Here is a 27,512-nt window from a genome sequence, read left to right as displayed (position 1 = left end):
GGAGACTTTTCTAGTGCACTTTCCAACCGCCTTGGATTAACAACCTACTTGGTTGTAACCAAGTCAAAATCATTGAGTCTTCTTTCTTTTCTGTTATTCTACTTTATTTTATTTTCTTATTATTCTTGTTGCTATTATTTTAGAGTTGAAAGTTTGAGGAGGGTACTTTTTGTTTACAGGCAATTCGCCCCTCTCCTCTTGCCCGTCCCGCTGTACCAACAAGTGGTATCAGAGCCAGACCACCTCAGAAGGACTGACTGCTGATTGAAGCATTAAGATCAAGACGATGGCCGGAATAAACATTCATCCCCCAAAATTCGACGGAGACTTCGCTACATGGAGACGAAGAATGGAGGTATTTTTTAAAATGAATTTTGACATTCTTCTAACTATGAAATTTGATTTTACAACTCCAAAAGACAAAAAAGAGTATCAGTGGACGAAGAAGGAGCAAGTCGATTTCGTGGCCAATGGAAAAGCCGAGTTTCATCTGCTCAGTGTTCTGCTGCCCTAGGAGGTAAGTCGGATAGGAAGCTATGACTCCACCAAAGACCTCTAGGAGAAATTCTTGGAGCTCCATTAAGGCACCTCAGAAGTGAAGTTAGCAAGGCGGGACATCCTCCGGACTCAGTTTACAAATCTCCAGATGAGTAACGGCGAAAAGGTAGCACAACTTCAAGCAAGAATTAAGGTGTTGATAGCGCAACTGAACAACCTCAGAGAATCGGTAACAAACTAAGACTCGATCTGGTACGCGCTCAACGCCTTCCCAAGATCTCCAGAATGAGCGTCCTTAGTAGATGCATACTACATCTCTAAGGACAATTTATTTTCTACATTTGAACTTCACGAGTCTCGAATTGCAGAACCTAAACAAATAGAGAAGGCAAATCTCAATGTTGCTCTACAAGCCGAGATGGACGATCCCAATTCTAAAGCATCTATCAATAAAACTGAAGTGGCACTATTGGTATGGAAGTTAAATAAATTTATTAAAACTAATAAATTTAGATCGCAGTCAAGAAAACACCAACGCAACAAAAGGACGGTCCGATGCGGGTGACGCTGAAAGTCTTAGAAACACCTTTGAAATCCCTTATGATCATGAGATTATTTTGGCTTCTTCGTCCGATCGGCCAAATTACCCGCCGACCGTCACCATCTGCTTGTTCTGAGACCAGTTTGTGGCTGACCTGCGATTTCCTATCCACCCCTTTGTCCTTGAAGTTTGTAACTACTTCCGCGTTCCTCTCCCTCAACTAGTACCAAATTCTTTTCGTCTGTTGTGCGACATTATTGTCCTGTTTCGACTGCACGACATCCCTTTAACCCCTCAAGTCTTTCATTATTTCTACCATCCGAGCGGCGTCCTCTTGGAGGGTCGGCTAGATGTATCCGACAAGTATAATCTTTCTTGCCAATGAGCGGTCGTCCGGGTGTCCTCCACAGGACCCTTAGTGTACCTCCTGTAGTATGTAGTCGGCATCCTCCGACTAGATGCATTTAAGTAGGGGCCTAGAGAAAGTCTTCTTGTAGAGCTGATCTCCGATCAGGGTAAACTGACCAACCCTCTTTCTTAATAAGCGGGCCTCCTCTCGGTCAGACGGTGTAGCTCCCGATCACAGAAACTCCGTCAACGTCGTCCTCCAATCGTCTGGGAAGGTAAGTCCCTCCATCCGATCAATATGGGCCACTAAAGACACCTGCTCGATCGGCTGCGATATGACAATCGGCAATAACGAGCTGGCCAGTTTGGCCAATTGGTCTGCAGCTTGGTTCTCCGCTCGGGGGATCTTCTGTATTATGACCTCCCGAAAGTTGGCCTTCGGCTTTTTGAAAGCCTCAACGTAGAGCCTGAGCCGCGTGTTGCTTATCTCGAACGTCTCGACCAGTTGCTAAGCGACCAATTGTGAGTCCGAGTGGATGAGGACCTTAATGGCTCCGACGTGCCGGGCGGCTTGTAGGCTAGCTATAAGTGATTCATATTCGGCTTCATTGTTAGTTGCCCGGTAGCCTAGCTAATCAGACAGCCGCATCCGCTCCTCTTGGGGGGAGATGAACAGTATTCCGATCCCGCTCCCCTGCCGAGTGGTCGAACCGTCTATATATATTTTCCAAACAGCTTCTGGTTCAGGATTCTATACCTCAGTGATGAAATCCGCCAAGACTTGCGCTTTGATGGCCGTCCGGGACTGGTACTAGATATCGAACTCGCTGAGCTCCGTCGTCCACTTGATCAGCTGTTCGGATGCTTCTGGATTGAGGAGTACTCTCCCCAAAGGACTATTGGTCATCACGATGATGGAATGTGCGAAGAAGTATGGGTGGAGCCTCCGAGTTACGAGAACTAACACATAAGCCAACTTCTCGAGATTGGTATAGCGAGATTCAGCGTGTTTCAATATATGACTTAAGAAATACACTGGTTATTCCTTGTCGCTCGACCTAACTAGTGTTGAGTCGACCGCGTGCTCGGTCGAGGATAGATAAATTCGGAGTGGCTCGCCGACAATTGACTTAGCTAGTATAGGCAGTGAGTTGAAGTACTCCTTAAGCTCTTCGAATGCTCGGTTACACTCTGGATCCCATTGAAACTTGGTGGCTCGGTGTAATATCTTAAAGAATGGCAAGCTCCGATCGGCTGATTTGGAGATGAACCGAGATAGTGCTGTTATCCGACCGGTGAGACGTTGGGCTTCCTTCAGATTTCTTAGCGGTGGCATATCCTATAGTGCTTTCACTTTGTTGGAATTCGTCTCGATGCCCCGTTCGGTGACGATGTAACCTAGGAATCACCCGCTCTTTGCACTGAACAGACACTTGCTTGGATTTAGCTTGATTCCGTACGTCCTGAGTGTCTGGTAGGTCTCCTTGATATCTGCACATAGGTCAGTTGCTCGGAGGGATTTAATTAGTATGTCGTCGATATATACCTCCAGGTTACGGTCGATCTGCCGTCGGAACACTTATTCATCAACGTCTAATAAGTAGCGCCAGCGTTCTTTAGTCCGAACGGCATGACATTGTAGTAATAGGTTCCATCAGTCGTGATGAAACTGTCCTTCTCTTGATCTTCTCGCACGAGCGGCACTTGGTGGTACCCTTGATACGCATCCAACATTCATATTAGCTCTCACCCGGCAGTGGAGTCTACCATTTGATCGATCCGAGGTAGCGGGTAGAAGTCCTTCGGGTATACCTTGTTGAGGTCCCGAAAGTCGATGCAGACTTGCCACTTGTTGCCCGACTTTGAGACCACACTACATTCGCAAGCCAACTCGGGAATTGATCCTCACGTATGTGGCTGACTTCCAAGAGCTTCTCTATTTCCGCTCGGATGATCAAATTTTGTTCGGTGCTGAAGTCCCTCTTTCTCTGCTTCATCGGTCGAGCGTTTGGTCGAACGTGAAGCTAGTGTTGCGCGATGCTAGGTGGGATCCCAAGGAGCTCGTGTGTCAACCACGTGAATACATCGTGGTTTTGTTGGAGACAGGCGACCAGTTCCGCCTTCTACTCAGCTCCCAGGTCGGATGCGATGAAAGTTGTTGCCTCCGCTCGACAGGGGTGGATCTGTATTTCTTCCTTTTCTTCATAGATTAGAGTAGGAGGCTTTTCAGTGATGGTGCTTACCTCTAGTCGGGGCGTCTTCCGAGCGGACTTGGCTTCGGTTTTAACCATCTCGACATAACAGCGCCGAGCGGCCAACTAGTCGCCTTTAACCTCTCCTACCTGGTCTTCTACTGGAAACTTGATCTTCTGGTAGTACGTTGAGACTATCGCTTGGAATTCGTTGAGGGCCAGTCGGTCCAGAATGACGTTGTAGGATGAGGGGGCATGCACCACAATGAAGTTTGTGGTCCTGTTCCTTCTGAGTGGCTTCGCGATATACCCAACTTGACTTGGCCGATCGGCAGAACTTCGTTGTCGGTGTACCCATATAGTGGGGTCGTCATCGGCAGTAGCTCACCTCGGTCGATCTGGAGCCGATTGAAAGCCTTCTTGAAAATTATATTCGCCGAGCTCCCTGTGTCAACAAAAATCTGGTGAATTGTATAGTTGGCGATTATCGCTCAGATGATGAGGGTGTTATTATGGGGGCTTCCACTCCCTCGAGGTCCCAGGGTCCGAAGCTGATTTCGGATCCACTCACCCTCTCCTGGCTACAGCCTACGGCGTGAATTTCCAATCGTCGCGCGTATGATTTCCGAGCTCGGTAAGAGTCTCAGTCGGTCGGCCTGCTGGCGATGATGCTTATCTCCTCCTCTCGAGCGAATGGCATGTTTCACTCGCGAGAGGCCCGGGGAAGATCGACACTTTCCTTCCGCTGATGGCGATGGTGCCGCTCGGGTGATCTTCTTGTGTCCTCTCACCATTCGGCAGATTGGTGCTCATGCTGGTGGATGGGCGAGGGGGATCGGCGGTGATAGCCTCTTAGCGTCGGTCGGGCTATCAGTGTAAACCCGCGATAGTCACGAGTATTTTGTGACGCTGACTGGTAGAAGGAACAAAACATAAGCGTCCATACCTTGCCTTTTGACGCCTTCGGTCGATTGGAAGCCACATGTTGTATGACATTTGCCCTCGTCTCCTGGTGCGGCCAACCTTCTGCCCTTGGTCCTTTTGGCGGTTAGTGGCTGCTCGACGGCCGCCACTCAGTCGGCGCCGAGGGTTCGGATGGTGCTTCCTTCCTTCTCGCCGTCTAGGCCTCGTCTACATTTATGTATTCGTTGGCCTTCTTGAGCATGTGGTCGTAGTCGCGGGGCGGCTTCCTAATGAGAGATCGGAAGAAATCTCCCTCGGTGAGCCCCTGTGTGAAGGCATTTATCATGGTCTCGGATGAGACCGAGGGGATATCCATTGTTATCTGATTGAAGCGTTGTATGTACGCTCGGAGGGTTTCTCTCGACCCTTGCTTCAAAGAAAATAAGCTGACGCTCGTCTTCTGGTAGCGCTTGCTGCTTGCAAAATGATGTAAGAAGGTCGTTCGAAAATCCTTGAAACTTTATATTGATCCGTCTGGCAGTCTCCTGAACCATCGCTGAGCAGAGCCGGAGAGCGTGGTAAGGAAGACTCGGCACTTCACCCCATCTGTGTATTGGTGAAGTATAGCAACGTTGTTGAACTTTCTCAAATGATCATCCGGATTGGTCGATCCGTTGTATTCTCCGATTGCCAATGGAGCGTAGTGCCTTGGCAATGGGTCTTGAAGTATTGCTACAGAGAACTTGCGGTTGATCCACTCGGGAGACGCATCGGTTCAGGGCCCCTTGCCTTTCCTTGCGTCCCACACGGGCGCTTCATCTAAAGAGGACCTCCGCTCTTGATTTGCTTGTGTGATTTCCGAGGGCGTCTGGAACAAAGCCCGGTGGAATAGAATAGGCACGGGTGGAGCTTCTCCATGCGTGTCGGTCGGCAGTCTATTTTGTCCCCAAATAGAATACTGCTCCGGTCGATCGTCGTGAGCCGCTCGGCCTCCAGAGGTCGACGTTGCTTGGTGCGCTAGTTGGTCGACTAGTGTCTTTTGCTATTGTTGCTCGACTATCTTTGCCACTCGCGCTTGTATTAGTGTATCGAGCTCCTCTTGAGTGACCGTCACGGTGTGAAGTCGTCCAGCGCCCTCCATCTTCTCGGCTCGGATGCAGGTACGCTCCCACATACGACGCCAAATTTGATCCTGTCCGAGAGTCGAGGCGATGGATGTTGGGGACTGGCGCTCCTGTTAACCATTGGTGGAGTTCTCATCAGTGAAATCTGCAACCACAGCAACATCAGTGCCGAGCCAGGGAGGGGTTCCCCGGCGATAACCCTCTGATGTTCAAGTCAACCACCGACCATGTAGAAGAAATAAGGAAGTAAAATGGCAGGGTAACTGTAGCTACAGTAGAGATTATGCATACCTCCGTCGAAGTTTGGGGGTCTTTATATATGACTCTCGGGGAGCGCGTGTACGTTTCTCGAGGCGCATACGCTTCTCAAAGCATACCTTGAAAAGACGTGTCAGAAAATCATACCTCAATGATCTAGGCATATCCCTGACATGACAGTGGAAGTTTTCATCGTACGATCCTCTGCCTGTCCATGCCGCCCACCATGTCGTCTATCGATGGCGCAAGTCCCCACGAGGATATCGATTGATCCTTCTTTTGTCTGTTAGTGGGTCGAGTGGGGTGGCCGTTCGGCGAGTTTGGCCCTTTGGTCGAGCGGGGGTGGCCGCTCGGCCAACACTCCACTGTCTGAGCTATATCTGAGAGTGATCGTCGGTTCTGAGCCTCAATGCGAGTCCGAGCGGGCTGACCACTCGACGTGTATCTTGTTCTGAGCGTCGGAAGTTCGGTATGCGATCGAGCTATGGTAATCATCGGGTTGATATCAACTCAGCTACCCTTCGAGTTGGTCGGGCAAGTGGATCGTTCGATCGACCATCGATACGGGGCATTAATTAGTTTGATTTTAACCTTCATCATATCATTGGCCACCCTATTGATCGGCCCCTTCATGACCGGATCAAATATTAATGAAGCTAACGTATATATTGTTCATTTAATTCAATAAGTACTTAACGAATATAAATAAATACTTATTAAGATATTAAATTAATTTATAGCCTTACTTGAGAGCATGGGTATTTCATGAGGATCTCAAATATTATAATATAATAAATTAAATGTACATGCGTTAATATGAAATTTGATAGAAATGGAAGTATATTATAATATAATAAAATAAATGGAATATGAGTTAATATGAAATTTGATAGAAATGGAAGTATATTATAATATAATAAAATAAATGGAACATGAGTTAATATGAAATTTTATGTAAATGGAAGTCTTATTTGTTTTATCAAGGATATAAAGTATAAACGGTACAATTATTGTCGTAAAAAATATCATTTGAAGACAATAACTAAAATGCTAATTTAAGACGAAACGGTGAAGCTGATTTAAGACGAAACGGTGAGACCTAGACAAGCGGATATATATATATGCTCGTTAGGGTTCTGACAGGCGGAGTGCTCTTTCTCATCGCCGCCACTTTCTTTCCGTCGATCCGTTGACGACATCTTCTCCACCTTCGCCTGCAAACCCTCGAATCGCTTCTCCATCGACAAGACCGTTCGATCCCAACCTCGTCAGGCACTTCCGACGCCGAGGTCACCCCACACAACGCCAGATCGAGGACGATAGAGAATAGAAATCCTTTTTAAAACCCTAATTCATGCTCCAGAAATCTGACAAACACGATGTTGGCCTCCACCTCCTCATCCTCTTCAACCAGTACCACAGGTGTCGTGCTGGTAGCGGTCGAGGAAGATGAGGTGGTGAAGGCCGCCATGTCCATTTTTGGCGTATGGTTTAGGGTTGCTAGAAGAGATTTTCCTTCTCCGTCGTCCTCGCCGGGCCTTTTCCAGGAAGAGGCGTTCTGTGGAGTGGCAACGACAGCGGAAGAGACTGATCTGAGGCATACTGAAGAGTTCTCGATAATAATACCTGGGATCCGCCGGCTTCCTGCCACCATCTACATCAGGTGCGTCACTCCTTGATCATATGCATTGAGAAACATTGGGTTTATGTAATTTAGCTTTATGGCATTGTGAGTATCTGATGCATATGCAATATTCTGTGCTGAAAGTTACTCTACAGATTCCCTGGTTAGGAATTTCATTTTGAAAGTTGAATAAACAAAAGCAAAATTAGGAACACTAGAACATCATCTAATGTAATGTCAGAATTGAAAGGTATGATCCTAATTGAAGTGATTGAAAATGTAGATCCAGTTGGAAAATTAACAATAGGTATCAATGGTGATTGTGTTTTAGTGAAAAAGAGAGATCCAACGTGACATGACGAGTGACTCCACTATCCAAAATCCAAAGCTTAGTGAATACAGAATAATTGAAGAATAAGGAAAGGGAGACCTGTCGCACTTGCATAAGATCATCATTTCCATAAAGATATAAGAAAGTTATTAACGTTGTTATGTAGAAAATCCTTGCAAGATATTGATGAGGCCAACTATTTGATTTGTTTTGCTAATATTTTGTGGTTTTGCTAATATTTTGTGGATAAACTTGTGGAGAATCTTTTACATTAGCTGTAATTTTTTTGAAATCCACACTGTTGTTGTGACTAACCTTGTCGATTGCTTGCCATATTGGGTGCTTGTACCATTTTTTATCTGTATCTATCTTCAGTATGTCTTTTCTGTCACGATGTTTATAATAGATGAGAAGAACCGTGGACATTGATCAATAATGGAAGAGGAGAGGAGACTAGGGAACCTACTTATGGACCTAGACTTATTTCAGATTTTATGGATTTTTGAGATTGCAAGGAGTCCAATGGTACCTACATTGCTTATTTCAACTTCTCCAATAATGTTAAAATATTATCGGAAGAATTAGCCCAACGTGAGTTTTATATGATTCCATACCATTGGAATTCATTGATTACTTCGGACTCATTTACAATGAAAAAACTCATGTTCATTGTAAGATCACGGAAAGAAAGGGTGGTCATTAATGTGAAGAGTCTTCTTTTACACGAAATTCAAAAACAAATAAAAGAAAGAGATGAAATTGAATGGTTGGTTGGTTTCAATTGAAGATGGAATGAACGTGTTTATGGATGGAAAGATCCTAAATCTGATCGACTTCTTTTACCTAATAGGGTTTGATATGGTTCCATCCATATCTGGCCCATTGTTCATATCAATCTCGCGTTGGGTTGATTTTTTGATAATATTTTAACATCATTGGAAAAATTGAAATAAACAATGAGAGACATTATTGGACTTCTTACCATATCAGAAATTCATAGGATTTGAAATAGATTTAATCGGACTTGTCTAGGGAGTTCAACAGTAATTTATTTCCTAATGTGGGTATGATATAAAATTATATCAAGCCCAACAGAATTTGTTATAATATGGTACGGTTGGTTGGTTTTAGTTGGAGATGGAATGAATGTGTTTATGGATTGAAGGACTCCCATTCATAACTCGCTTTTTTTACTTAATAGGGCTTGATATGGTTCCATTAGGACCAATGTGAGCTTGATATGAACCATGTTAGCTCCACGATTTATATATGATTCATATCAGATTCACATTGGGCTGATTTATTTGATAATATTTTAACACTTTTGAAGAAGTTGAAATAAGTAATGGATGAGTCGTTGGACTACTTACAATCTTAGAAATTCATAGAATTAGAAATGAGTTCAATTGGACTTGACTAAATTTATCAATGAATTTCGATTTGATCGATTTAGAGATATTAGATTACAATTATTTTGGATTTTGTAGATTTTTAAAGGTATAAGAAGTCCAATCGTGCCTTTAATTGATTGTTTCAATTTTTTTTTTTTTTGAAAGTATTAAAATATTATAAAAAAATCAATTAAATTCGAAATGTTGTGGGTCTTATATAATTTGCATGTTAAATACACGTTATGCATGCATGCAAAAGAAAACGGAAAGAGAAGAGAGAGGGAGAAAATAGGAGATAGGTTGTATACATAGTAGAGAGGAAAGAGAAGAAAGAAAAAAAATTGACAAAAAAAAAAGAGAAAAAAAATTAAATTAGCCACATGGGGTAAATTGGAAAGAACATATAATTGAATGCATTATTTGTTAAATATCAAAATAATTATTTGATAAATATCAAAATAGTTTACATCAATTTGAAAATCTGAGTGCACTCTTTGATAAATTACTAAAAAAAAAAATCCTTACAAGGTATATTGATATGGTCAACTATTTGATTTGTTTTACAAATAATTTGCGGATAAACTTGTCGAGAATCTATCACATTAGTTGTAAATTTTCAAAAAAAAATCCATGCTGTTGTTAGGACTGATCTTGTTAATTGCATGTGATCTTGGGTGTTCATGTAACATCTTTGTATCTACATCTATCCTCGGTTTGCCTCTTCTGTCACAATGTTTGCAAATTATAATGGAAGATAAAAGTTGGCGGTATCAATCAATAATGCAAAAGAAGACGAGGATAGGGTGTGAAATGACGGCCAAGGGTTAGAGATATTGTTAGAGTTGACTGTGATGTCATATTAATAAATTAGGAAGTCGTGAAGAAAACCGGAAATTCAAAATTTTACAGTTAAAGAAGATTCAACTACACAAAGATCAAACATTCAGCATTCAGCGTTAAAGAAGATTCAACTAATGCTCTTGAATTGAAAACGATTTCGTTTTTATCCATCTGAAAAATAAAATTGAATGGAAAGAACTAATTTGTAAGAAAACGATTAGGACAAAGCACAAACATTTTGATCGGAATAGTGAGAAAACCAAATAATAAAAATAAAAACTAAAAAAATGGATTCGAAAGTGGAAGAGCCAAAGCGATGAGAAAAAAAAGCAACAAAAAAGACGAAGAGAAAAAAAAAGGGACATCAAAGAAAAGAGACAGCACGAATCGAGAGCAAAGCAGAGGCGAGCACGATGAGCAGCGACGACACGCGCACCGCGTCGCACGACGACGACGCACCCACCGCCTGCCCAACGTAATTTCACTTCTCAGTCATCGTCGTCGTCATCTTTATTGAAAAAGAAACAGCAAATTAGGAAAAGCATACGCACCCGGTTGTCCGACCCCCGCGTCGGAGATGGCAGGATGGTAGCCGTGTCGGTCTCTCCCACGGGGAGCGGTACAGCCGGACTGCTGCTGATGAACGGGATCGAGCTTGCCGGAGCCGATTTTTCCTTGGGCTCCAGAGGCCTCGAGTCCACCAGCGGCGCCGGAGCAGGACCGGAGGCAGGCGGAGTTCTTGATGTCGGCGAGACCACGAAGTCGGCTCCGGAAGTGGGCGCCGGAGCAGGGAACGCAGGGAGTTCCGGGAAGTCCATGGCTCGAGAGGCTTGAAAGAGGAGGAAGAGAAGGCAGCCGACGCTGGCAAAGAGCTCCATGCCGTAGACTGCGCGAAGGCAGTGCGGCATCAGGCTTTACAGTGAGACTTCAATGGGGGAAACAGGACAGGAGAGAGGAGGCTTCGACAATCGAGCTGCTCTATGAAGAATCTCAAACGAGAGAAAAGTTAGTAGGATGGCAAAATTGAGATGGGAGACTAATTGTGCAATGATTACTTTAATCAGTCTCTTAGTTCCGAGAGCTCCTATTTTACTGCAGAGACAATTGACAAAGCGTGATAGGTTATTTGTTTGTGTCCCGGTGGGGTTTGGTCCATGGAGTGAAGGCGGCGTCGGTTTCCAAGTGCGACGCAGTGAGTTCGAGGCGCCTTTTCTTGGGCAAAGTATTAAATCGGGCCGCGGCAGGCCTCGTGAGTCGAGGTCAGAGAAAGCAAAGTTGAGCGAGGTTGAATATGTTGGTTTTCAATGTTTCCGCTAGTCCGCCCTAAAATCAATAAATCATTATAATTGAAAAGACAAAGAGAAATGCAACGATGAACGTAGGATGGGAGAATTGATTGTATGTTTTGGAAGCATTGCAGCTGTGACACTGTGAAGAACCGAGGACAATTCAATGTTTGTTTGTTTTATTATTATTATTTAGTTGTATTAATGGAATAGGGTAGTGTTAAATGGTCAGGATTTGATCAGCTAGAATGTATTCATGCATGTATATACAGGAGCATTTTAGTAATATCATATGTGTATATTAATTATATGCATGCACATACATGTATTATAATTGGGGGATACAGATTTCTAACTGATCAGATTCTGGCCAACAAGATTTACTGAATGGAATAATGTTACACGGAATGGTTTATGTAATTAAGTAAATCTTGTTGGCCAGAATCTGACCAGCTAGAAATTTTTATCTACCAATGATAATGCATGCATGTACATGCATGTAATTAATATGTACATATGATATTACTAAAATGTCCATACATATACATGTATGTATATATTCTTAGTAGTCAAATTCTAACCATTTAGCATTACCTAATATTAATTAGGATGGAAGGAAATGAAAAGCAAATTATTTTTATCGATCTTTTCTTCTCCCTTCGAGAACTGCAACGACATTAAGATACTGAGGGTGAATTTGAATATATCAATTACAGTGGATATTGTAATTAATTCTGGTCAAGCTTCGTTTTTTTTATGCAACGCCAATGCAAAAATTTTAAATAGGTTTGTAAAACCAAAAAACTTAAATCATTATGAGCACTAGGTTTAAAATTTTTATTTTCAAGGCATCTTCAATAGTTATAGCTCTGAATGAATTTTTTTTTCCCCTCAATATGCTACACATCAAAAACATAAACACCTGCAAAAATCTCCCAAAGACCTTTTTGGGGGTTCTATATTAGCAAATCACACATCTTTATATCATGTCATTAATTAGTATTGGATCAAGTTGCCTACCCACATTCACAATTTTAAAAGAAAATGATAGCTTTGAAAATTTTCTATTGCTCTTGAAATAAAAACCTCAAACTTCGTGTCTTATGATGGTTTAAGTTTTTTTTTTTTTTTTTTAACTTTTGGGTTTCATAGCCCTCTTTAAAAATCTCATCTCCAATAAGAGATTTTAAAGAGGTTTATGAATAAAAAAATTGGAAAACAAACTCTAACAATTATGGATGATTTGAGATTTGTAGTTTAAGAATGATAGTGAAATTTCAAACAGGTTCTTTCGTTTCAAAATCAATAACATGGGTGAGATCGGAATTTAATGATGTACAAAAAAAATAGTATAGGGTCCATAAAAAATTACAAGAAGAGTTTCTTTAATTATGGAGAGAGTGATATGTTTTTATATTTTTGATGTATTATTGAGGTGACATATTATAGACTAAAAAAATTCTTATAGAACTCTAATATTAGTAATGTTTTAAGAGTTCTATTCTTTTCTCTTAAAATTGAGAAGTAGGTGGGTCATGCCCAAGGACATATTTAGGATTTTAAGTTTGGAGGGGGGCCGGTATACTAAGTGACGAAAATAATTATTAAATGTATTATATAATAATAACCTCTCCAAACTTTCAAAATGCATAATGTATATTTACTTGAAATGTAAAAAATAAAGGAGAAAAAAAACATAAATTCAGGTGTGTTAAAATAAAAATAAAACTTACCATTACACCAATTAAATATATGTTTCAAATTAGGGCTAAATATATATATACTAATAAAATATTAAAAAATTCTCTATAAAATTATGTTATTAAAAAAATTTGGAGGGGGGGGGGGGGGCCTTTATGTCCTATCCTAATGTAGATCTGCCCCTGGCCATGTCAGATTAATTATGCTTTTTTAAAATAAATAAGTAATGAGTATTTTGTGAGTCAAAATGTTTTTTATTTTATTCTTACTAATATATGTATTTGGCTATTTTATAAATAAGAGATGTTTTAATAATCTAGCCAACAATCTAACCGAGATTGGACATCTTATTTTAGAATCAGATTTACTAATATATATTTGGGACCTCAAAATGACAGATTTATTCCAAATGTGACAACTCGCATAGATCAAGTGTCAATTGATACCTTTCATGGCATTTTATTCTCTCATGAAATACTCTTACAATTATAATCTTAAAGGATGTCAGATGTTACCGTTCTTACAACACATACGACTCACAAAACCGATAGTGCTACTCATCATCAATAAAATCAAAGAAATAAAGGTAGAAGAAATAGAGGAGGCGACCAAGGACGATGACAAGGACGAGGATGAGGTCAAGGATTAGATCGAGGATGTTGTCAGATATGTTTCAACCATGGTCACTTTGCTCATCAATATTATAAGAGATTTGATTCAAACTTTTACGAAGGTTTTGCATCTTCAAATCAAGCTTCACCCCAAACCTCATTATCTCATCCAGGTGCATTCTCCCTTACAAATAATCCTTATATACCTACGTCAAATTCTTCAATCTTAAGATGACATCTAGATTCTGGAGTAACTCATCATGTTACACCAGACTATGACATTCTTATAGAACCTTGCTCATATCATGGTCCTAACACAGTACAAGTAGGCAATGAATCTGACTAAGGTTTACAAATTGCTCATCTTGGAAATACATTTTTTCATTTATCTGGTCAATTTTTTTCATATACACAATACTCTTCATGTTCCATCCATCACTAAAAATTTATTTTCAGTTCATCAATTTGCTCTTGACAATAATGTATTCTTTGAATTTTATTCTCATTTTTGTCTTGTGAAGGATTTCATAATAGGAACCACCCTCCTCCGAGGAGAAATCAGAGATGATCTTTATTACCTTCAACCTACTTCCTTGAAAGCTCTCATTAGGGAACACACAACAAATCCTCTTAAAATGCACAATTTGGTCATCTATCTCTATATCCTATTCAAGAAATCATTAATCGATTTGACTTACCAACTTCTGTGGTATTTTCATCACATTCTTTTGAAGCATGTTTAAATGCAAAAAGTCACAAATTACCTTTTGTCTATACTTCTCATATATCTAGTTTTCGTTTAGAATTAATGCACTTTAATGTTTCAGGTCTTGCTCCTATTTTATCAAATCAGGGGTTTTTTATTATGTGACTTTTATTAATGACTTTAGTAAGTTTACCTAGATCTTTCTTATAAAACGAAAATATGATTTTTGATATCTTTTGTCGATTCTAAAGGCAAGTCATAAAATACTCTCTCTCCACTCTGATTGGAGAGGAGAATATCAAGCACTTCATTATCATTTATACTCTTCTGGCATTCTCCATCGAGTCTCATGTCCTCACACTTCCAAACAAAATAACTCCACGGCGAGAACACATCGTCATATAATCGAAACTACCTTAGGTCTTCTCAATCATGCATCAGTTCCATTTAAATTTTGGGATGACGTAGTTCAAACTGCACTTTGTCTTATTAATCATCTACTGACTCCATTGCTTCAACATAAATGTCCCATGGAAAACTCTATAATCAGCCTCCCAACTACATCTTTTTACATATCTTTGGTTGCATGCGCATGTTATCCATGGCTACACCCCTACTCTAAACATAAACTAAATCCTCATTCTCAATAATGTGTTTTTCTCGATTATAGTAATTTACATCATAGGTATCGTTGTCTACATATATCAACATATATATATACTCTCGACATGTTAATTTTGTTAAGTCTCTATTTCCTTTTGCAGCCACAACAACTCTATCTTTAGGAAAATGTGGTATCTTTTTGACACCACCTAATATCACATCTAAGTTCCCACAGGTCGCTCATCCAATCAGACATACTAAAGATTCAAGAGGAGATGACATCCTAGGTCTTGCTCCAGAGCTCTCTGTAAACTTTTCTACATCATCAGAATCACCCTAAGTGACTACTCCATTAAGAGCAGAATGTACTGATAATATTAGAAGAGACAATATTTTAGAACCTATTCCATGTCCAATTTTAGAAGTTTCACCAGCTATAGATAATACACCCTCTAATTTTGGATCATCAGATAATACAAGTCATCATCAGAATCACTATATCAGCCTACTTTTTCATCACCATCAACAAGTGATTCAAATAATATTACTCCTCGTTGTATGCTTCCTTTAAGTGACATATATGCACGATGCCCACCAATGACATCTCCTTCCATGAGCTCTAGTGTTTTTTTTTTCAAAATCCGTTGAACCAACTTGTTTTATAAAAACAAACAAGGATCATAATTGGTGTAATGCAATGGCTAAAGAATTTGATGCACTTCTTCGTAATAGAACATGGAACCTAGTTTCACACACTCCCTCCATGAATGTTGTGGGCTCTAAATGGATATTTCGTCTTAAGCATCGAGCTGATGGTTCTCTAGAACAGTACAAAACTCGACTTGTAGCCAAAGGATTTAGTTAACAACCTGGTATTAACTTCAATGACACCTTTACTCTAGTCATCAAAATTACATTTGTTAGATTATTGTTATCAATAGTTATTAGTTCTAATTGGCATGCACGACAATTAGACATCTCTAATGCACTTCTCCATAGTCATCTTAAGGAAACTGTATTTATGAAGCAACCGTCTAGGTTTATTCATCCACAATTTCCATCTCATATTTGTCAACTCAAGAAATCTTTATATGGTCTTTGGCAAGCTCCTCGAGCATGGTTTCATCAATTATCTAAATTGTTACAAACTCAAGGAATTTCTAAATCAAAGACTAATTCCTCTCTATTATACAAATATAATAATAGATCTATGATATTTTTTCTTATTTATGTGAATGACATTTTATTAATCGGCATTGATCAGAAGGACATCAGAACTATATTAAATCTTCTTAATCAAGAATTTCCCATTCGATTTGGAAAATGTTCATTTTTTTTCTTGGTATTGAATTTATTCCACATGATGAAGGTTATCTCCTCTCCCAAAGAAAATATATTATTGAGTTTCTGTAACGCCCGAAAATTCTAAAAGTAATTTTAGAAATATTCTATTATTTTTCTGAAATTTTAGAATATTTTTCTAGAATTTTTAGAATAGACGAAGTAGCAAAAATAAATAAGGACGTAAAACAATCTAAACAGGAATTGAACCCGAGACCTAGTAAACTCTACGCCTTATAGATGACTCTAGTAACCAAGGGACCCCGGCAGGGGTGTGCTGAAAGGAATGGAGGACAATTATACTTAAGGTTTAGTAGGGGTTTTTTTTACCACTTAATATAAATAGGGAATTTAAGTGGGGAGTTATTATTTTAACGATAACTTCTCCTCTCCCTCAAACCCTCACCGCCGAACCCTCTTCTCCTCATCCTCTCGGCGCACAAGTCCAAGGAAAATCTAGGGTTCCACCCTAGGGCCATAGGAGCACCTTCCGGCGACAATTCCGGCACGAGAACGTTCCCCTCCGCGAGAAGGAAGCATAGACGCAAGAGGATCGCCGAAACGGTCATCTTCTCCGAAAACCTAGCGATCGGATTGTAAGAAAAATTAGCGCAGGAAGTAAGTAACCCCTCACCTGCAGTATAAGTAGTTATTCGCATGCTCTTATGGTTCTAGTTCACTTTTATGGTCTTACTTTAGCTACATGCAAAATTAGAGCACACCAAGTGCTCGATAAAATGCCTAGTATAGTTAAATGTTACGATAGGCATTTTAATAGTTCAGTTAAATGCCCTAGATACATTTTAATTAGCAAATATAGCCTTGCTTCAGTGATATAGGACTACGGTCCAATGGGTGGGCTCCCACAGTCGCCTTTAGGTTCAGATAACCTAGTCAGAACAAGACAAAATAGTCAGATTAAAAATCAGTATTTTACTTTATCAGTGGCACTGTACTAGACTTCAGTTGTCTTTGGGTTGGACTCCCATAGTCGTCCCTAGGTTTAGATAACCTAGTAACCCTACTAGATTCGGGATTTGCTACCTCGGGCCTAGTTAGGGATGCGCACACAGCAAGTACAGTTGCCGGACCCATCAACAGCATGTTTAGTATTTTTACCTATTTATGAAAATAGTTTTCAAACTTCATAAAACAGATAAGTGAATTCAACTTAGCTTCAGTTCAGTTTTCTATTGATATAGCAGATAGGTTCATGTTAGTTCTTGATTACCATGAGTTCCATGCTCACATGCCATGTTTTAGCATTCCTAGCATGATTCTCAGCTTACGTATCAGGATAGCATCTTTTAAAAAAAGCATGATTTCTGTAAATGCATGTTTTTTTGAGGTAGATGGTTTCTTACTAAGCTCCCAAGCTTATAGTTGCATTTTTCCTTATACTGCAGATAAAGGTAAGGAAAGATGAAATAGCGGAGGCTGGAGGCAATGCGATGAAGATGTGTGTGAGAAGGAACTTGGATTAAAGATCTTTAGAGACTAGCAAATTTAAAAACTTAATATTTTCTTATGTTGCTACTTCTCTGCACTTTTAGGATGCTAAATATCATAAATTGTAAAACTAGATTTTATGCCATGCTTGGATTGCTTGTTATCTTGATATAAGCTAGCAAAGTATAAGTGATAACCTGTCTAGTGGTATTGTGTTATGTTATAGTTGAGTTCTGACAATTCTGTATGAGTTCGTGGCTGATTTCAGTGAAATCAGAAACTCAATCGATCAACTGATCGATTGAGAGGTCCTCAATCGATCAGCCGATCGATTGAGAGGTGATTCCCCGCGAACAATGAGCAGTTGAGTCGATCAGCTGATCGATTGAGAAGTCCTCGATCGATCAGCCGATCGACTGGGAAGCGGACTTCCGCGTACAGAAAGTTGATGAATCGATCAGCTGATCGATCGGCCATGGATCGATCAACCGATCGATCGGGAATTTAAATCCCGTGATCAGAGAGCCTCTGAATCGATCTCTAGATCGATTGGCCAGGCTGGATCGATCAGCCGATCGATCCAGACTTGACTCCGTGCATAGTAGCACATCGAATCGATCAGTGGATCGATCAACCAACTCCAATCGATCAGCTGATCGATTGAAGTGTCTGATTTCAGCCAGAAGTGCCTAACTTCAGTTTACAACCAAATAGAAGTTAAGATCCCTTCTTTAGCATATGTATAACTTCAGCAATGTATCCCGAACACAAAGTTCGAATTTTATAGCACACAGCATAGAGTTTTAATTCATTCAGTTTATTTTTGCACAAGAATAGTTAGCATAATGTAACCCCCGGCCTTACAGCCTAGTTAGTAGAAGGCGGGACGTTACAATTTCTTTAATGAGCTAAAATGGATGGAGCACATTCAATCTCTACACCAATTGCTGCTATAAACAACTTTTCTACAACTTCATCCTCTTTTGTGATGTATGATCCCTAGGTTTATCAAAGTATTGTCGGAGCCTTACAATATGTTACTATCACATGCCTTGATATTACCTTTGTAGTAAATTGTGCTTGTCAATTTATGCATACTCCCACTGAACAAAATTAGGAGAGTGTGAAAAGAATACTTCGCTATCTCAAATGTACTATTTCACATGGTTTTCTTTTATAGCGTCACTCGTCTTGAGATTTATATGCCTATAGCGATGCGGATTGGGCAAGCTCTCTTGAAGATAGACGCTCTACTAGTAGATATGTAATATTTCTTAGACGAAACCTTATCTCTTAGAATTTGAAAAAACAACCTACATGATCCTGTCCGGAATCCGAATCAGACAAAGGCCGACTGAGGTATTGTCAGAGAGGTTACTCGAGGACACTTGGCGTATGTGCACTGGAAAACAGACCCCCATGTGGAACTGAAGGACGACGATGATTAAGCTGGTGTTACTTAAGCTTTGCGCACACTCAGACAAGCACACGGAACGTTAGAGACCAGATACTAGGGAAAAAGTCCCCGGCGTCGACCCTCCGACGCTCAAGTCAGGTACTTTTTGTCCGGAAGAACAGTGTACAAAGGAAAAAGAACTGTAGAGGACAAGTGCGAATGTGCGAGAGAATGTACCCGCTCAAGGGAGAGGACCTCCCTTTTTATATGACCGTGTGTACATCTGGAACTTGACTTATGTCAGAAAATGTCGGGTGTCAGGACTTGTCAAGTGATGAAGGACGTGTGACACTCTCCCATGGACTGGAAGAAAGTTCCATTTGCAGATAACAGTAGATCGTTGAAATATTCTCTGACATACAGCAGGTATTCTCTGACAGCCAGTTACGATTCCCTGACCTTATTGTCAACTAGTGCCTTCTGTCTAGCCCGGGTATGACTAGGAGCAGCTTGGGCTGATCTGTCAGGTATAACACTTGGCTCGAGTCTTGATGAGAAGGACGAGCTGTGGCGAGAGCCTCATCTTCCCTTTTGGATTGCTCAAGAACCGACTGGGAGTCGGCCTACCGAGAGTACCAGGTCTAGATATGTAATCCAAGCAGAGAAAATCCGACCAGTCAGGGCAGGTCAGGCATTACCCCCAGTTGCGCCCCATGTCTCATATCTGGAGTCTTGATCTGTAAGCACCCTACCGGGGATCATGCGGCTGATGACGTCAGGCGTGTAGGCGCAGCGGGGACCGGCAAGAGGGGGGTGAATTGCCTGCAAATAAAAATTATACCCTCCTCAAAGCTTTCCAACTCTTAAAATAAAGCAACAATATAAAATCAACTACAGAAATAAAAGGAGATAGAAATTAACTTTGTTACAACCAAGTGGGTTGTTAATCCAGGGCAATAAGAAAAGCGCAGTAAGAAAAACTCCTTCTCAGAAGGCGGAGAATCCTTTTACACTTTGACAGCACAGTAGTTGCTTAAACAGAGATTACTAGAGTTGCTACTTCGTTCGTATTCGTTGTATTTCAATAGCTACCCGAGACCCCCTTTATATAGGGGTTCTAGAGTCTATTTGTTAACCTGATCTTCGGGATCAGGTTTGACTCGAGAGGGATCGGTCGACCGATCCCCAGGTTCGGTCGACTGAACTTGCTGTACCTACCCATCTTTTCGTCAAGGTGTAGTCTCTGTGGATCGAGCTCAGGTTCGGTCGATCGATCATTGTGTTCGGTCGACCGATCGGCCAACGGTCTTCCTCTGCACTGGCCCGATCAAAACGCTCGACTGAGTCTATGGATAAACGTTGGTTCGGTCGACCGACCAAGAGGTTCGGTCGACCGATCAGTCCTCCAACGGCTGGCTTGCTGACATGGCTTCTGACGTGTCACCAGCGGTTGGTCTTCTGAGGATTGGGGTTCGGTCGACCGATCATGGTGTTATGTTGACCGAACCGTTGACAAGTCAACTCCAGTTGACTTGCTCCGGTTCGGCTCCTTGGGTGATTGCGGCCATCCGAAATACGGATCATCCGAACCCAGTTCCCGACCTTCTCCTCGAGCAGGCTTCTGTCCGGCTTCTCGTCCCTCGAACGTCGTGCACATTCTTCTCGCTCCACCGGAGTACTCTTCCGCAGCTCTCTCGTCCTTCGGACGCACCGAGCCCGTCGGCTCTCTTCCCGTGCCGTCCTTCTCGCTAGCTGCGTCTTCCGCTCGACTTCCTGCGCTCCTAAGTTCCTGCACACTCAGACACAGGGTTCAGACAAAACGCAGGACCTAACTAACTTGGTTGATCACATCAAAACTACCACGGGGTCCAACAATCTCTCCCTTTTTGATGTGCATCAACCCAAGTTCTAGTTAGGGTAAAACAGACACAAGAAGTAATTTTAAAGAAAAATTACTAAACTAGCATATTAAGCATAAGTTTTGCAATAAGTAAAATTGAAACAATATTTAGAAAAAATATTAAAAATTTAAACTTCCTAACTCCTCCTAACTCCCCCTAAACTTGTACTTTTCTTTATTCTCCCCCTTTGATCACAGCAAAAACAGGGGCAAACAAGTTACAAAAGTTGAATTAGGTTTTACTTAAAAAAAATTTCTAAGTGTTAAAAAAAAATTTCTAAGTTAAGATGATTTTTTTAGAATTTTCAAAGGAAAATTTCTAAGTTAAAATTTCAAGAAAAAATTTTTCTAGAAAAAAAATTTAAAGAGTTCCTAAGGATATGTTTAAAAACTTTTTAAAGCATTGTTTAATTCTAATATTAATGCTTTTATCAGAAGGTTAATTAAATATTTTTATTTCGATATTTCGGCTTCCAGGTCGTGGCGAGGCACTAGGCCTTCTTGGTTATTGGAGCAATGATAAGCCTAAAATCTATATTAAATGTCACAAATAGGCTTATCAAATTAACAATTTAATATTTCACTGAACCCCTTAATTTCACAATAATGTTGTAGTAACGAGCCCAGGATCGATCCGAAGAACCAACAGTATGATGTAATTTAGGATTGTATTTTTATTCCTATTTTTGGGGTTTTCGATATAAAAATGGAGTTGGGGGGATTTAAACTTTAAATCTAAATCTAACAAATGAAAACATAGCAATTAAGAAATTATTCTAATGCATAAATAAAACCTACCTATGTGCCAACAATCAAATCTTAACGCATTGTCACTCCTACATTGAGATTAAGTCATTGACACACAATTAAACTAAGAATGAGATAACAAGACTCAAATTAAACCTAATCTAAAGCATTGAAATCTTAACTACAGAAATTAACCTACTGAACAGTGAACAGTGATACAAATTAAGCTAAGCAAGATTAAGAACAATTTCAAACTTAATTGAACCTAATTAACCAAGACACTTGAATTAAAACAATTAAGCTAAAAACTATGATTACTGAATCAAAATATAATAAACTGAAATGGAAATCTATCAATAGTAAAAAGAATACAAAAGTTAAACCCTAAACCATCTCTACACCAAATCAATTCTCACGGCAACTTCTCCTTGCCGTCACACAAGGAAACAGCAGAGAACACTCCAACTGTAATTGGGGAAGACAACCTCAGTAGCTACACTTAGCTCAGCCTTCACCAGCACCATCGGAGACCACTCCAAACGAAGCTAATGAAGATCGGTGCCGCCCAACTCCAGAAATATATAATTCTACTGTGATGGAAACTCTGAGCTGTGGTGGAGTCAATGGTGGATCGAAGATCGTCGGAAGGGTTCAGGTACCACCGGAGGACCACCTCCGGTGAACAACTGTGAAGCGGAGCCACTGCATCGGAGGAACACCGCCGAGCAGGGTAGAAACAGAGTCGCCGAAGCAGAATCGTCGCCGCAGGACCACCTTGAAGCGATGCTCAGATACGGAAGCTGGACGCCAGTAGAAGGAAGTGTCAACGCCAATGAAACTCGCCGAGAAGTGGATCTGAAGTGGAGATGGGAGTGTCGGCGGAGGAAGATGAAGCTACAGTGGAAAATCGCGAGCCAACGCCGAGCTGAGTACACTGTAGCTTCTCAAAGCTTTTATACCCCTTTCAAATCTGATCGGATGGTTGAGAATGTTTCGGGCTAAATCAATGGTGAAAGCTTGCCCAAAATCCGATCCGAATGTACTGATGTTGATCTAAGGTCTGGATCTACTCTCCTGTAAGTCGGATCGATCAGATCATCACTGGATGGCCCAGATCTGCACAGTCTTCAGTGAACGGCCCAGATTAATCCGACTGGATCAATAGCTAGATGAACTCAGATCTGCATCAAAACTTCTGGATCTTCATCAATGGCTCAAATCTGCTCTCCATTAAGTTGGATCGGCCAGATCTTCAACGGATGGTCCAGATCTGTCCTATTCTTGATGAACGGCCCATAATGCTCAATGGCTAGATCTTCTCGTTTGAACTCCGATTTGAGCCCAATTTCGGTCCAAATAGATCCAAATCCAAGATCCTTTGATGCCTACAAAATAAGAATCAAATATTAGCATCAAATAACACCAAAAATAATATAATTTGCAATTAAGTCCAAAAATACACACAATGCACAAAATGTGATGTAACCATGATTTAAACCTATAAAATCAACATCAAACCATGCATATATGAATCAAAATAATGCAGTAAAATCATAGTTATCAAATCCCCCACACTTAGTCTTGAACGTCCCGTGAAAGTAAAAAAAACTAAAAATCATCTCCATAGAAAATTCCCTAGCAATACCTAGAAGATAGTAAAAAGAATTTAACTAAGATCATCTAAAAGATCACAAACAATCATGAATACAATCCAAACAATAATCAGTAGGTATGGTAGTTTCAATCCAATTGAAAAATTAAGCAAGTTGCAATCTCACAAGAATTTACCTATTCTAGCTCTCACACTCAAGCATGTGTATAAAGTGGAGCTTATTCAATGCAACTCACAACATTTCACTACCATAAGCTTGCTTATTTTCTACTTCTCCACCACTATAAAACATAGCATACATGAATCAAAAGGAATTTATCATGAAAAATTGAAATGGAAGCAAAAAGAACAATGAAAGTGAATGAATTGGCAAAGAAAAGGCTTAAATGAAAAAAATGAGAAAATGAGAGTATTGGAGGAATATACTTGATGAGTTGACCATTTTGATGTGAAAAGAGATGAATATCATTTGTTTTAACCAATTCAAAAGACCAAGCTAAACTCCCCTTCAATTTGATGGCAAACCTAGAATCTTGATACTCTATCTCCACATTTGATACGCTTTTGATGTGCCACATTTTTCCTTTCCTTCACTGTGTTTACTGAATTTCCACTTCAATTCTATCACTTCAAAGCTAAAACCATCTCACAATAATTAATCAACAAGAATCCCCTCCCCCACACTTAAATTGTTGGCCGTCTCGGACAATTAAACAAAACACCAAGCTTTCCAATTCTTAACACACTTTAAAAACCACTGTTTTCATTATTTCCCTGCTGCAGAATTTGATCTCTGTTTCTGTCAATGGCAGATTCAAAAAGATGTGCATCTCTATTGCATTGGTAGAAGACCAAATCAAATTCCATCAACCACCAATTGTAGCTTTTATCACAAAATTCAGCAACCTAGTCTCATAAATTTTTCCTCCTGCAGATTCAGTTTCTGGAATGTCTGTGCTCACTGCTTCAAAATCAAAAATCCATTCCCAGAATTACAGTGATTGAATCTTGACTCCTTTCATTGACTTCCTTCTATATAAATCAAAAGTAAATGCTGAAATCTGGTTTTCCAGATTTCAAATCAGCAATGGGTAAAGTGCTGCTGTTTCAGAAAATGGAATCTGGATTCAAATCTATACTGCAACAAATTCAGTAAAGAAGATCTTATATAGGGGTTACTAGATTACAAGTAGTTGCTTAAACAGAGATTACTAGAGTTGCTACTTCGTTCGTATTCGTTGTATTTCAATAGCTACCCGAGACCCCATTTATATAGGGGTTCTAGAGTCTATCTGTTAACCTGATCTTCGGGATCAGGTTCGACTCGAGAGGGATCGGTCGACCGATCCCCAGGTTCGGCCGACCGAACCTGCTGTACCTGCCCATCTTTTCGTCCAGGTGCAGTCTTTGTGGATCGAGCTCAGGTTCGGTCGACTGATCATTGTGTTCGGTCGACCGATCGGCTAACGGTCTTCCTCTGCGCTGGCCCGATCAAAACGCTCGACTGAGTCTCTGGATAAACGTTGGTTCGGTCGACCGACCAAGAGGTTCGGTCGACCGATCAATCCTCCAACGGCTGGCTTGCTGACGTGGCTTCTGACGTGTCACCAGCGGTTGGTCTTCTGAGGATTGGGGTTCGGTCGACCGATCATGGTGTTCGGTCGACCGAACGGTTGACAAGTCAACCCCAGTTGACTTGCTTCGATTCGGCTCCTTGGGTGATTGCGGCCATCCGAAATAGGGATCATCCGAACCCAGTTCCCGGCCTTCTCCTCGAGCAGGCTTCTGTCCGGCTTCTCGTCCCTCGAACGTCGTGCACATTCTTCTCGCTCCACTGGAGTACTCTTCCGCAGCTCTCTCGTCCTTCGGACGCACCGAGCCCGTCGGCTCTCTTCCCGTGCCGTCCTTCTCGCTAGCTGCGTCTTCCGCTCGACTTCCTGCGCTCCTAAGTTCCTGCACACTCAGACACAGGGTTCAGACAAAACGCAGGACCTAACTAACTTGGTTGATCACATCAAAACTACCACGGGGTCCAACAAGGCGGTCCCACTTTTTCTTTCCCTAATTGCTAATTATCACGTCCTCCTGACTGCTGACTGACACTTTTCATTGACTTCTAACTGTCATGCCCCCTTGACTTTTGACTGTCACACCCCCTTGACTTTTGACTGTCACACCCTCTTGACTTCTGACTGCCTGGCCTTATCGGACCCTTCCATTATGCACTGTATCACTACATTATCTCGTTCAAACACTGAAGCTGAATATAAAGTTATAGCCAATATAACGTCAGGAATTATTTGACTTCAATCACTTTTTTTCTGAACTTCATCTTACGTCAAAAATTCTATCAAAAATTTAGTGTGACTATTGGAGTAATATATCTTACAACAAATCTAATCTTTCATGCTCGTACAAAATATATGGAATTTGATTTTTATTTTTTTTCGAGAATGCGCAGTGATTCAACAATTATCTGTTTCTTATATTTCTACAAAAAGATTAAATTGTTGATATCTTTACTAAGTTTTTATCTAGACAACGTTTCAACATACTAGCTAGTATGCAAATTTAACATCAAAGATTTCCCGTTAAATTTGTCGAGGGATAAAAGTGAATTGCTAAATATGACCAGATTAAATTAAGTTAATATTAAGACATAATATTTATTAGACTATATCTTTTCCTTATTAATTGGTCAATTGACCATCTTAACCACATTATAAATTGTATCGCTTGCATATGGATAAAGTATAATAACAAGTTTATTGTTTGCATCCTTCCTCTTGTTAATCTATTCTAATAATGCCGTTAGATTTCTAACTGAACAGTTCGGAAAGGGAATGGCCTAAATCTTCATGCAATCTGAAAGCTCCTTAAATTGAAGGTCGGATTTTGTTGGATTGATCCGTACGTCGTTCTCCTCCTGATTTCCTTCTCCCTCCGCGCTTGCTTGCTCCGTGATGGTTCTTCAGTGACTCACAAGAACAGGAATCGCCCGCCAAGATGAATCGGCTGCTTCAATCCGAAGCTAATCAAAATTAATTATGCGTCGCACGTTACATTTCGATTTGCATTCTTTGTAATTATTAGTCACTAAGAATCTGCTAATTTAAGTAGCTTCCTCTGCGTTAACGTCGATCGACACTTCGCCTCCTGCTCTCTTCAGCTTCCACCGTGCGTGCGAGCTCTTGCACTATAAATGCTCATGCACCGTCCAGTTTCCTTCTCAGTCTAGATCGCCAGAAGCAGCACCATGAATTCCATTCAGAATCTGGCAGTCCTTGCGCTCGCCTTCGCCTTCCTGGTCGCGTCAGGCAGCGGCCGCGAGCTCTCTCCGGTGGAGCTCCACCAGGCCGCCGACCTGCAGGCGCGACTTGCCGTGGGGATGGGCGAAGCCGGCGGGCTGGTTGAGTGCTGGAACTCGCTCATGGAGCTGCGGTCGTGCACCAACGAGATCGTGCTGTTCTTCCTGAACGGGGAGTCGTACCTCAGCCTCGACTGCTGCCGCGCCATCCGCGTCATCACCCACCACTGCTGGACCTCCATGTTCACCAACCTCGGCTTCACCGTCCAGGAGACCGACATCCTACGCGGCTACTGCGACGCCGACACCGTCCCTACCACGCCCGTTCAACCGCAGCCGCCATCAGCAACCCCCCCAATCGCCGTCGCTGGGGGAGAGATCGCTGTTGATACTCTGACTCCCTGATTAGGCTTCCACTATCGCCCATAATTAGATAAATATGAATAAATGTGAATCAGTAACAGATTGTCTGTAGTTGCCACATTCTAATTGTTACAGAATCAGACATCTATCTATGCCACAAGAAAATATTATGTTATCTTGACATGTTCTTTGTGATTTCAATCTCCATGAAATCAATCAGTACTGAAGATCTCCCGCTAGAGGACGGCAATAGCCTAGCCCCACGTGGCTCGTGGGATCTGGGTGACGCTCGTGTTCACGTAAGGTGCCTTTCATCGACGCCACCAAACTCCAACCGTTCGATCGAGCCCAATCTGGTCAACACGGCCAAGTCTGAAGGAATATTAAATAACGAGCAGCGAACGACGACGGCGACGTAGGTGGGGTTGCCGCCGGGTGGG

The 27,512-nt window shown here is 41.2% G+C and overlaps 3 protein-coding genes across 7 annotated transcripts; 2 read left to right on the top strand and 1 right to left on the bottom strand.

Annotated features, from left to right (window-relative positions):
• Window positions 1-6,956: 6,956 nt before the first annotated feature.
• LOC122017805 lies at window positions 6,957-9,618 on the top strand. Of its 5 annotated transcripts, XR_006121467.1 has the most exons (3): window positions 6,957-7,527; window positions 7,633-7,738; window positions 7,820-8,219. XR_006121467.1 is itself a non-coding variant. In XM_042575521.1 (2 exons), exons 1-2 carry the CDS (start codon window positions 7,244-7,246, stop codon window positions 8,227-8,229), a joined length of 288 nt encoding a protein of 95 aa, XP_042431455.1. In that variant the 5' UTR covers window positions 6,957-7,243; the 3' UTR covers window positions 8,230-9,618. The 5 variants fall into 5 exon arrangements, 3 of the variants coding, with proteins under 3 accessions (XP_042431455.1, XP_042431448.1, XP_042431442.1); XR_006121466.1 differs by having other exon boundaries at window positions 6,957-7,738; XM_042575521.1 differs by lacking the exons at window positions 7,633-7,738; window positions 7,820-8,219 and adding an exon at window positions 8,226-9,618.
• Window positions 9,619-10,166: 548 nt separating this feature from the next.
• Window positions 10,167-11,163, bottom strand: LOC122017797 (classical arabinogalactan protein 5-like). Its single transcript, XM_042575495.1, has 2 exons — window positions 10,602-11,163; window positions 10,167-10,516 (listed from the first exon to the last, which is right to left on the bottom strand). Exons 1-2 carry the CDS (start codon window positions 10,956-10,958, stop codon window positions 10,415-10,417), a joined length of 459 nt encoding a protein of 152 aa, XP_042431429.1. The 5' UTR covers window positions 10,959-11,163; the 3' UTR covers window positions 10,167-10,414.
• A 15,153-nt stretch (window positions 11,164-26,316) lies between these two features.
• On the top strand, window positions 26,317-27,114 carry LOC121996430 (egg cell-secreted protein 1.2-like). Its single transcript, XM_042550405.1, has one exon. It carries the CDS (start codon window positions 26,659-26,661, stop codon window positions 27,112-27,114), a length of 456 nt encoding a protein of 151 aa, XP_042406339.1. The 5' UTR covers window positions 26,317-26,658.
• Window positions 27,115-27,512: the final 398 nt, after the last annotated feature.

This window comes from Zingiber officinale, chromosome 1A, assembly GCF_018446385.1.
Source record: "Zingiber officinale cultivar Zhangliang chromosome 1A, Zo_v1.1, whole genome shotgun sequence".
Lineage (NCBI taxonomy): Eukaryota > Viridiplantae > Streptophyta > Magnoliopsida > Zingiberales > Zingiberaceae > Zingiber > Zingiber officinale.
This window is presented reverse-complemented; position numbering and strand designations above follow the sequence as displayed.